We start from the raw sequence: 12997 nt of genomic DNA on the forward strand, positions 1-12997 counted from the left end.
ATATTTTGTTAGGACAGCTAATAAATGATCAACCAAATGCCTTAAAGCATTGTGTTGGCCTATAGTTGACCGGGTGGATCACCTAGTCAAAGTTGCGTACTCAAGAGCATCCTCATACTGACTGTTAAAAAATAAAAATACAATTATTTTACAAAGATGACATTTTTTACATTAAACTGAGCTTTAATAATATATTCTATTCAAAACCTTTAGCAACAGAAAAATGGTCATAATGTTTAGTTATCGTAACAAATTAAGACAAAAGAATATACTAGTGTTTCCATCAACCCAGGCCTTTAACATCGCAACCACTAGATGGTGACAATGTGATGTATTCACTCGCGATGCAACTTCCTAACTCTAAGCCAACGCAAGGTTCACTTCCTGATGTGGAGGAGAAGCTCTACTCTGAGCCTCTCCTGGCTGACCAAGTTGTAGGAAATTGTAGCTACCTTTTGAGGAAAGGCTATTTGGCTCCTGACTTGCTTATACTTTCAAGAGGCGATGGTATTTTTGTACGTGGAGAACAATTAGCAACTTAAAGTCAAAGAGGAATGGATCTAAGAATGGCACCTCCATGAACTCGCTGCTCATTCCCGGAAAGGTTTCTGAAAGCTCTGTACTGCCCCCTCTCGCCACAGTGTATAGAGTCCTCTGTGTGCAGCTGCTCTCTGGAACCGAGCTAAGCAGCCCAAAGGGTGAGTGAATATATACGCTTACCTCTTTTGCCGCTCTATTGATCCGCTGCACTGCTCCACAACTGTCCGTCAAGAGCTGGAGGCTGACTCCTCTCACGAGTCTGATCCTGAACCAAGAATCAGATTTACGTGTTCACAGTCTGCATTTATTAGAATTATGTTTTTGCCTTCGAGAAGATTCTGGATTAAGTTGCCTACATGAAAGATTTGATGAGATAAAATGTATCCGTCAGCTAATAGAGAAAGTGATCGAGCCATTCAAACATCAATGTATATTCAACCGCTAATCTAAAGTCAAGTCGCAGGTGTGGCAGTGAGAGCAAAGACGGCCAGACTTTTGGCAGAATAGCAAGATGTTTCCTGGGTATTTGCAGTCTTATGGACATACTGTTGTCTCCCTGACATGTCCTAGTGTTGCCTCTCAATTTGGAAATGCCCTGAACTCAAGAGGGTGTTATTGAAGTAGTAACTGACTTAAACTCTGCCTCTTTAAACCTGTTGATGGTGATGCCAACATTGTTTATAATGCATTAAATTTACCACTTTTTTTTAATTTAACTTTATACAGCTGGTAGAAGTGACAACATTTTAAACTGCCGGCATTTTAAATATCAATGAATGTACTGAAATATTCAGTAAAAACTCAAATCATAGCTATACTATAAGTAAAATGTCCCTAATAAATGATCAAATTGAAAAGAACTGTCAGTGATTACCATTACTATATGGGCTGTGAGTAGTCTTGATTAATCCTAGTATAATTTACTCTTAAGCATGTGCTGTTGCAATAAACAAGATCTTAACAAGCTTGTTTATGAATCTTATGTTCTTAATTTGTTAAAGGCAAGTGTTTTTGCTCGCATAGTTAGAAAAAAAGGTTTTTTTTATATTAAGGGAGAAAAAGATCCAAACTTAAATTGCTCTTTGTGAAAAACCTTATAACTGAAATCAATTGTTTGTGATAACCAAGAATTTGTCTCAGTCGTTTTTCAGTATTTTAGTAATTCAACTTCGTTAGAGGGTTTTCCAGCCTGAACTGCCTTATATAAGTCATGCCTCAGCATCTCAAAAGGATTCATGTCGGGACTTTGGCCACTGGGCCACTCCAAAGTCTTCAATTTGTTTTCTCCAGCCGTTCAGAGGTGGACACGCTGGTGTGTTTCGGATCATTATCCTTCTGCAGAAACCAGGTTCATTTCAGCCAAAGGTCACCAACAGAAGCCCAGATATTCTCCCTTAAGGTTTTTTGGTAGACGGCAGAAATCATGGTTCCATTTATTACCCCAAGCCTTCCAGATTCTGGATGGATGGATAGATACTATAGATAGATGGATAGATACTATAGATAGATGGATAGATACTATAGATAGATTGATAGATACTATAGATGGATGGATAGACACTATAGATGGATGGATAGATACTATAGACGGATGGATAGATACTATAGATAGATGGATAGATACTATAGACGGATGGATAGATACTATAGATAGATGGATAGATACTATAGACGGATGGATAGATACTATAGATAGATGGATAGATACTATAGATAGATTGATGGATACTTTAGATGGATGGATAGACACTATAGATGGATGGATAGACACTATAGATGGATAGATACTATAGATGGATGGATAGATACTATAGATGGATGGATAGACACTATAGATGGATAGATACTATAGATGGATGGATGGATAGATACTATAGATGGATGGATAGATACTATAGATAGATAGATACTATAGATGGATACTATAGATAGATAGATACTATAGATGGATGGATAGATACTATAGATGGATGATGGATAGATACTATAGATGGATGGATAGATACTATAAATGGATGGATAGATACTATAGATAGATAGATACTATAGATGGATACTATAACTAGATAGATACTATAGATGGATACTATAACTAGATAGATACTATAGATGGATACTATAGATAGATGGATACTATAGATGGATGGATAGATATGAATATGAGAAAATGGCTCAAAGAAAAAAATAACAAAGAAAAAGGTTACAAAGATTAAGATGAAATAGAATCATTTTTTTCACTCCACTCCTTTCCCCAAACTCAGAATTAAACAGCCTTATAGCCTGAGGAATGAATGAGTCCTTCACTTCATCTGCTTCTCCACTCTCTGATGACGGTGTTCAGAGGATGACTGTCATCCTTCATGATGGACAGTTGTTCGTCAAGTGATCTCCTCTCTGCAACTGTCAACACTTTCGTTGCTAAATTGTTCCAGATTTTTAACATGAGATGAATCGATGATCCTGAATGAGAAGATAACTTTAGGTGTCAATGTTTGTTGTTATGATAACTTGCGTCAATCCCAATTGGACAACATTAGTAGTGTTTCCCTCCAGCTGACGTCAGCAAGGCTGATCTTTCCTCACATTTTGCATATTTTTGGGCAGCGTGAGGGCAGAAGCTTCACCACAGACACTTGGCCTAATATTCTGAGCACCGTTGTCTCCCCGACGCCTTTGGCCGTCAAACTGATTGTTTAAAAGGACAGTCCAGACGTCACGAGGACGCTCAGATTAATGGCTGGCGAGCACTTCAAAGAGCCGGCGCAGCACCGTTCCGCCATGAATTCAGATAAGCACCATTTGATGTCTGACCCTGGACGACGAGGGGAGGAGTCGGGCGGCTTTTTTTTGGCGGCGAGGCGAGAGCTCCTCCTGTTTGCTTCAGATAATTACGAGGATTAAAAACCAGAGGGGGAATAAAAACGCTGATGAAGAACAGTCTTTTAAAAAAAAGTTGATCAAGGTTACCAGGATTTGGTGAAGTAGTGAAATCTGGTCCTCCATGAGTACCTAGAATGTACTGTAGGTCAACAGTTCTTAACCCTTGTGACTGAAACCTTGACCCAGAGACAACGCAAGGGATACCTCAAACACATTTGTTTTTGGGCTTTCGGGTCACCTTGACCTATAGCCTGCACAAGGGTTAACCTTGAATAAACCTCTCAAGGTGTTAGAGTTTAAAAACATTCTTAGGGTAAAGGTTTAACGTGGAAATAATTTGAAAAAAGAACATTTTAGATATTTATAAATGTCTTTTTAGGGGACGGGAGATTTGAAAAAAATAATTGAAGAGAAAATATTTAGAAAATTGTAGTTATATTGAGTAATTGGATATAATGAAAATGATAATTAGTTGTGTTTAATTATGATTATTATCTAGTATACAGAATTTTGAGTAAAATATATTAAATAAAATAAATTGTCCTTATTGTACTAGAAACTAATAGTAAAATTATGTTATTTATTCTTTAAAAAAATATTTATTTACATTTTACATAGTTGTAGATCTAAAGTACTTTTTAAAACCTTATATTAAAAAAACAACATTTAAATAATCAAACAATTATTATTCCTTATCGTTTATAAAGAAAATATAGAAAGAAAATATATTAATAACTCTATATTAAGTGAGACTTTGTAGACTAATGGTGGATTTTTTAAGCAGTTTTAGCTGTTAGAAATACAATGTAAAATTGTGCATTTTAACATTTCAGTCATCAGTCAAAGCTCTACTGCTCTCACAAAAGAACTCGACAGAACGAGTCGGGCCGTGAACGAGTATCAATGAGCTCCTCGAGCGCTCAACTCTGGCAGAGCCCCCAAACCTGATTATCCGCTTGAAAATATGGCGGCCGCTAATTGACTCCCACATTAAAGTGACATTTCCACAATATCGCCGGCGAGTCGGCTAATGAGAGCGCGGCGGAGCCTGTTGTGAGGCGTCGCGGCGCATCCCCGCTTCTCTGTCGGGCTTTTAACAGAACCAGCACCGAGTCGACCCGGCAACGAGCGGCCGAGGTCGACCAGTTTTAGGTTTGCAGTCGAGAGACTTCTGGGTCCTTTTAGAATGACGGCTGTCTTAGAGCCACGTCTGGGGAGATGCACCAAAAAAGTTTGTAGTGTAAGTTGAAGTATTGCAAAGTTTTTTTTTTCTAATCTTGACAAATAAATACAATTAAACGAAATACATTTTTAAAAAAGGGGCGTGAAATGTGTGTCGTAAGAATGGAGAAGCACGAGTTTGTGTTACCAAAAGTTGTGATCACTTCTCCTGCTAGAGCCAGGAACACTTCAAAATAATGTGCTTCCCTGCTGTGAAACATTATGAGCTCACAGTCATGTCATGAGTCGTTGGGACTTGGCAGTGGATTGGATTGGGACCCAATAGTGTGTCATAGAAACCTTTATAGTGGGCCGCGGGCTTTTGCATTGACAATGAAACCATTTGCTTTTATTTTGAAGGCACTTAAGATTTTAATTAAATTATAATGATACTTTTTGATGATATATTATTTCGCAGTACTGCAGACCAGTAGCCCAGCAATAAGAACCTTATTTACGACAAATAAATTTAGGCTGAAAGTGACTTTGCTCACCAGAGTTTATCCCGACTAGGTTTCAAATCCATAACATGGGATTTATTTTACATTTTTGTTTTACGTTACATTATATATTGGGTTTTAACTCTGGGTAAAACTGCTTTTTTTCTCTATTTATATAATCAATATTATAATTGATTTGGGTCACAGTGTGTCCCCCATTACAGTGGGATTGTAGGTCTCAAAGTAAGGCAAGTTGGGAACCACTCTCTTCAGGTTCAGGTGATGGACTGCATTTTTTCCCCTCGACCTGGATGTTTGCTGATGATATAGTGATTTGATGTAAGAGAGATGAGGAGCTGGAGAAGTGGAAGGAAAGTCGGAAGTGTTTGAATGAGGAACGATAAGGTGGGGAACAAAATAGTTTTTTAGTCAGAACTGCTTCCCAATTTAATGGTTAGTTTCCTGTTACTTCACTCCCAGGCCCTGGCCAGGCTAGCAAGGGCACTGGACTTCATACTTCAAAATACATTTATGCTCTCTAATATTAAATGTAAGTCTCCAACACTAGATTAAGTATCATTATGCAGAGTTGACCATTTATTTCCCAAACAAGCTCAGACTCTAGTTTGAATCATGTACATTTTTTGACTCTTATCAGTGAATTGGTCGAACCGTTTCATGGCTGCGGCGTCGGCGTGACGCTGTGGGGTTGAGAGAAGGTCTCTGGCAGCACCTAGTGGCAGCACTTGAACACACACACACTCGCGCATCAAGCATACACTCGCGCTCACACACACACAGACACACAAGTGAGTGCAGCAGCTTCCAGCTGAGTTCTGTCCTTGCTCACGCTGCTGTGACTTATCGGTGCTCCCTGCTGCTCACAGTGGAACTGCAGTTAGTGTTCACACACACACACACTCACACTCACACACACACAACAATCGGATGGCTTGAAGAGTCACACAACTCACCCGCACATCACTCACTACACACACAAAGCACTGATTTAATTTAGCTTGACAATGAGGAAAATGACGATAATTCCAACTTTATTAACACTTTCTAAAGGTCCAATTGATATTTAACAATAAGAAATAATACTTTTTTCTTAATTATAACAATAAAAGTGTATTAAAATGAGGAATTAGAAAGCTATAAATGTAAATATATATGTGTGTGTGTCTTCCTGCTCTGCATCTAATTAACGACAGCAGTATTGATCACCTGCAGCAGAAGTGTGTTTGAACGACTTCTCGTCCGGCAGACAAAAGAGACGAAATATGAGGCGCTAAGTAGCCGCGGTAACAGAATTCCTCACGAAAGGTCCATCGATCGCCCGCCGCCCGACTGATGAACAAACGCGTCAGGCGGTCTTAATTACACGCCGGCCCTGAGAGGCCGGGGTCAACTGGAAGTGTCTCGAGACGACGCACACTCACGGGCGCTTATTGTTAATAAATACGCATTAAATGGCCGCGAGTCAGGTAGTCGACCTTTTTTTTTTTTCTTTCCAAGAATGAAATCGCATCGATTAAGACGAAAACAATCATCTTTTGAAATCGACGTTCATTTATCAATCGTGTCATTCGCTACTTTTTTGAAAAACATTACTTAATTAATATTTTATAACCTTTTTTTATTTCCATTAATATTTTAAAAAGGTAATTGTCCTTAATTATTTTATTTAAATATATTTACTTTTTCCTTAATATTATTTTAATTTTAATTTATGTTTTTTTGTCATAAATGATGCATGTTTTATGAGAAATAAGTTCATCATCATTCAATCATTTTAATGATTCATTTTTACTTCTTACCTCTAGAGGGCGCGTTTTCTTGACCGTTACATAGTAATTAAGTAAGTAAGTCATTTGTATTTGTATAGCGCTTTTCCAGACCAGGGTCACAAAGCGCTTAAACAATCAAAACAATATTCAATAAAGTACTAGTATAAACGTTTGTCCTTCAACTGCTCTTCATGAATAAATCCACGTTATCACGTTATCCTGCTGGTAGAATGAGGTACTACACCTCTGAATGGTTAGTAAGTAAGTCATTTTTATTTATATAGCGCTTTTCCAGACCATGGTGTTGGTCCACAACGTCTTACTGGCTCCTCGTGAGCATGTTTGAGTCCAGATTGCCGGCGTGGCTTCTCTCCAGCGCCTCCTCTGGTGTCGCCCACATGCGACCGTCTGTTGTTGCTCCTGCAGAGTTTAACCTTGTGCTCCTTCGCCGCCATCCTCTTGTCACGTCGATGCTCTTCGCCGCTCGTCCGTCCGGGACCGGCGGCGCTCTTGTTGTGACTCGCTTGTCGGCTCGGTGGATCGTCCGGTGACACCGCGAGGTGTTCCGAGTCTCTGCTTTGGCTGAAGAGCCACCAGGACTCTGACCTTTTGTCCTGGAGACGACCTTGCCGGAGCTCGAGGGCTCGTGGGGAGAATTGAATCTCAAGTCATCTTCACGAACGCCATCGTTGTATAGCTGGTTGTTGCTAGCGGCTGGAGCTAACATGTGTTCCATGGATTATTAAAAGATCCAGGTCTCACGTTCCTGTCTCCTCCAGGGACCAACGTCACGGAGGCCAAGAGGATCCTGAGCGAGAGCGGACTCCCCATCACCGCGGCGGAGAACCTGGACGACGCCGCCAGGAAAGCCGTCGCCGCCATCGGGAAGTAGAGCCGCCGTGACTCAGACGATCACGTTTTCTTAGCAAAGACCTCGACTTACTCTCACTCCCGCCTTTAAATCTGACAACTTTAAACACGAATCAAACTTCTGACTCCAGATCAGCGGATCAACTCTCCTTGCATTCCTCTTTGTCTTAAGAAAGACCATGAAATGCTTTTTTTATGACCACGATTCCTTCTTGTGCGATTAATTGTGTACATAATTACAGACGTTAAATATAAGAATTCAACATGAATCTTGGTTGTCGTTTTTTTTTTTCCACTTCACAATCTCCACCAAAAGCCACAACAGTTAACGTGAGATTAAGTTAAGTAACTAAGACAAGAGTTTAAAGTTTGATCCGAGGAAACCAGTAAATATTGAAATCGTCTTTGATTTATTTGGTCAATGAAGTTTTTCTTCAAAATAAAAACGTATTTACTTCGAGGTCTCACTTTGGGGCCCCCGGGTCTCAAGTGTATTCAAAACATTAGGTCATTCCAGGGTGTCCCAGGACCCCGAGTAGCTGGGCACTGTGTCAAACTATTGCACAAGGGGCCAAAATACTCCAAAAAAAACAAACAACTTTTGTCTTTTTCCTGAGGCTAAATCCATCTTTATTATCCCATTGACTTCCCATTGACTTCAGTGTGAGTGACTGGACGCCCTGGTTTTCATTGATAATATATTATCTTAAACAGAAAAGGTCAAAAGGTCGCCACATGAACCTAACTCTGGCTCTCAGGCCTTGAACTTCCAAATGATTCTTGCTCGTATACGTTAGCCACTGAGGGAGGACACGCTAATATTTACATGCTAGCGTGAAGGAGATTAATCTAATCTTTGTTTTAAGAAGCGGAGAAAAGTTCCTTCAATCGATTCGAAGTCCTTCAGTTGAAATCATCAACAAAAGTTTGCAGAAACTGAAATTGGATTTTTTTCCTTCTTCTCATTTATGAGACTCTTATGTTTTTCCGTCCTCCGCGACACTCGTCGATAGGTTGACTCGGTGATTCCAGGCTGATAAGACGATCGCGCCTCGGGGGAGATTGCGGGGAAAGTACATATGGAGATGTCGGCTTCGAGTCTGCACACGCGTGTGCAGGAGTCGATACCGAAGGAAACCCGCGTCTCCTCCCGGACACAATAGCCGACGGCGACTCGCAACCTCTATCGCTTTTCTTTATGAACCCGTACGTCGGCGGCGGCCGCTTTCAAATGACTCGATAAATATCCAATCCGACGGCCTTGACCTCCCTGTCGGCCGGATGTTTTCAAATCCCGCCGGGACGCCTAAGAGCCCGAGACGCTTTCATAAATCGGCAATTACTGTTCTTGACATCAATCCGGGCGGCCGTCGCAACAAAAGCAAAAAAAAACCGGACGACGAATAAAAGTGCTTCGGCCCGATGATTAATTAAAGTTTGCTTTTTCTGGACCGACCTCCAAAACATTTTCATCTGTATTTATGACGGCGGCGTGACGCTAATTCCGCCACTAAATCGGCGCCACGTTCCGTCCTGACCTCCATCTCCCGACGCCGAGTTAAACAATATCAGCGACGGCGCCGCATCGCTAACAAGCCTTAAAATTCCTCCGTCCAGACCATCAGCAGGATATTTCTGACGCGTGCAGGGAAGAGCATGAAATAAGGCAATTATTGAACCCTTCAGCTTCGCTTCCACGCCTGCCCCGGGTTTTTTTTTTAAAGATCCTCCGCGGACGATAGCGACGGTTAAATTCCCAGAGTACGAAAAGACGAGTTAACCCGCCGCTCGTCAAGGTTGTCGCGCAAAAAAAGCAGCAATTACGAGACGCCACGTCAGGAGTCGCCTCGACTTTGTCGCTTTACAGAGAGAAACAAATTACTCGTGAGGATTGAGACGCACACCTGCGCAGGTGGAGGTGCGAGTCCCGCTCGGATTCCCCGACAGATGATCCATCACTTGACGGTCTGACAGGAAGAGGTGTCAATCAAGTGTTACAGTCGCTGCTCACGTGTGACGCCTGAGCTCGCTTAATAAAAGACTAAAAAAATGATCCCGCAACCTTTGACCTCATGTAAAAGATGCTAACAAAATGCCTCCGGCGGGAGCGTATCCTCTCATCCTCATGTCCTCTCCAGCGACATCCTGTTTGTCAACCATTAATCCTTTTCTACTCTCTTTTCTTCTTTCACTTCACTTTCTGGACTTCTGTCTCGTATACTTTAACTTCCTTCCATCCATCATGTCGATCCTGCTTTTATTTTTCTCTGGCTTTTCCCAAAGTTTTGTTCAACTTTTTCCTCTCTTTTCATCCCCTCTGTCCCTTTTCTCCATTTCTCTCTTTTTTGCAAAGTGACACGAATATTTAAGATACAATCACATCCATTATTTTATTGGTGTCAGAGTGACTCCAGGAAGATTTCTTTCTAATAATTTGACATTTTCTTAAGTCTAAGTTTCTAAGTATTAATTCTGGTTGTACTAGGGTTTTTTTGTTTGTTTTGTTTTCTTCAGAATCAGAAATAAACTATTGTTTTTCTCACGCTTATATCGACCCATTTAATACTCAATATTCATCTTTTCACTGTAATAAACATTGTGTTCTGGCTTGTGTAAATCCAGCCAATCACGGAAGGCCTGACGCAACGTTAACCAATCAGAAGCGGCAAAAGGCAGCTCATTACATCACCACTTGTCTAAAGCCAAGCTTTAAATTTGGTGAGGCCTCGCAAAACTTTACGGTAAATTCTCCAAATGCCATTTAACGGGAGGAAATAAACGGCTTTCAAACGAAGAGAATTGAATCAGTTGCGTCTTCCTTGTAATCCTTTACTATCACGGTCGTACTCTATACTGTTTAAATCCACGTTTGCTAATTATTTTTACATTATTTATTAGTTCATTCATGTTTATCTATATCTATTGATTGTTAAACTTCATAAGTGTGTGAAGAATTTTGATTAAATATAAAATAACCAGAAGCCAATTGAATAATCTTCCCTTTTTTGGTTCATATACTTGTAAATCTAACACTAACGGAGTCGGCGCCTCACCATCCTTCAACCTCACCGCACGTCACCGCTTGTCGCGATAATAAACGGTGAAAACCTCTTACTTAAGATTCATGTATTCACTTCGCCGCCGCGACGACGACAGCCTAACGTGAGAGAACCTGCGCGCCGCCGCCGTCACGTAGGGCGGCGAGGAGGCGGCGGCCTGTCGCCTGTGATTCTTGGCAGCGACATAAAGCCTCAAACAGACGTGGTAAACAGGCTGATGAAGTCCTGGATGTGCAAAGATTGTTTTGTTTTTCTCTCTCTCTCTCTCTCTCTCTCTCTCTCTCTCTCTCTCCGCGCCGTCGGAGGCGAGGCCGGCGGGTAATCAGCGCCGGCGTATGTATAAGCGTCGTGGAGATTCAAATGAAAGTCAATGGCGCGCACGAGTCGTCGCCGTCGGAGCCGCTCGAGCGCGTTTGAAGGTTTGTTTTCCGCCGCCGAGTGATTTGTTTTCCTGTAAACAGGCTTCAGTGCATGTTTAGCTTCCAGCGCAGCAGCAGCAGCAGCAGCTTTCCAGGCTGACGGCGTCGTGACCGATCGCTGACTCTTGACTCACCTTTGTTTACCTGCAGAGCTCGTCCGTCTGAAGCCGCGGATCATGAGTGGAAACTCTTCTTGTTCTGGTTTTTGGACTAAACTAGCTCTGAAACATCCGCGGGGTTTTCCAGACCATAGAATAATCCGTGGTCAAAAGAAGGTGATGATCGTGTAATCTATAAAAAAAATCTCTTTTTTCACGTCACCCTGCCTGCACTTTCTTCTTCACCTCCTACACCAAGGTCGGCCAATTCAATCAATTCCATCAGGGGCCACGTTATAAACTGTTTGACGGTTAAGGGGCCACATTATAAACTTTGACTGTTAAGGGGCCACATCAAGTCAATTGGAAAGGACGGACAAAACCTTTGGAAGAAAAGATTGCATTATGTCTTTAATATCAAAGGCAAAAAGCAAAATTACATTTAATAGTAGACATGTGGTTTTATGAAAATGTTATTAAATTTACACCAAAATATTTCTCATGGAAAAACAAATACCAACAAAAGCATTAATAAAAACGGAGCAAAAAAAAAAAAAAAAAATTATAATATAGTGCTGTCATGTGGTGAAATTAATCATAAATACAAACTGAAATTGCATCAATCAAAGGAATTTCAACATGATTATCCTCTGACCTCCTGAGTAAGTAAGTAATGGTTATTTCTAAAGCGCCTTGAGGGCCGCATTAATACAGTCAAAGGGTCGCATCTGGCCCCCACGCATAAATGATGAACGTGTTTTCACAAAGCTAGTAGCACTTAGCAACACTTTGCGTCACTTTTCGGCAAACGCCACGATTTACGATAAACCAATTAGCTTCCCTTTAGATTGATGGGCTGATGAAGCTTCAAGCTGTGTCATATTTTAGAGCTGAAGGTGGCGCTCTACGTTAAACAATTCAATTGACTATAATGGAGAGAGCGCCATCTAGTGGACTTTGAAAATAATGACACTGCTTCGTGAAGCAGTATGGAATCAGTGACGATGTGAATGAAAATAAGGGAAATATCTTTGGCAAAAAAAAATGGTAAAATCAAAATTTGAATGTAAGAAGAAGAGAAAGAGAGAAAATTGTAATTAAATTAAAAACAAGAAAAACAACAAATAAATCGGATTCTTTTTTTTCTTGATAATTGAAAATAGAAATTCAATCAATAATTAGTTTACTAATAATATTAACAAACAATAACAATCAAAGATTAATAAAGAAAAGAGTAAGTAAAGTTATGAATAATTGTTAAGATAATAATGTCATTTATATGTAATAACTGGAAAAAGAAAAATAATTGATTGTATTTGTAATTGATTTAATTGAATGATTACACTAATTGAGTCTGAACCATAGTCAATTAAGAATCAAGACCAGAGGAAAACAGCAGGGGGCAGCACGGCAAACAAAACACCAAAAACCGTAAATTAAGAGTAGAAGAAGAGACACAAAACAGGAAATAGATATCAATAACACGTACACACGTGTTTAAAGATAAGCAGTATTATTTAGACAAAAGTCAAACGCAATGTGACCCATTGTGAATTAATCAAGTGACAACAGGAAATGGGAAGACCGTGGGGTCAAAAAGGTCATTAGCACATACATAACAAAAGAACAACCACAATCAAATAGTAATTGTGTTATTGTTAGTAAACGTTACACACGAGA

The 12997-nt window shown here is 40.4% G+C and overlaps 1 protein-coding gene across 1 annotated transcript in view; it reads left to right on the plus strand.

The window, feature by feature from the left end:
• Positions 1-8010, plus strand: part of suclg2 (succinate-CoA ligase GDP-forming subunit beta) — a 76765-nt gene extending 68755 nt beyond the window's left edge. The window contains exon 11 of the mRNA XM_087800523.1: positions 7651-8010. Coding sequence (XP_087656649.1) covers positions 7651-7763 — 113 coding nt within the window. The 3' untranslated portion in view covers positions 7764-8010. The remainder of the gene's footprint in view (positions 1-7650) is intronic.
• Positions 8011-12997: the final 4987 nt, after the last annotated feature.

This window comes from Callionymus lyra, chromosome 10, assembly GCF_982586985.1.
Source record: "Callionymus lyra chromosome 10, fCalLyr1.hap1.1, whole genome shotgun sequence".
NCBI lineage: Eukaryota > Metazoa > Chordata > Actinopteri > Syngnathiformes > Callionymidae > Callionymus > Callionymus lyra.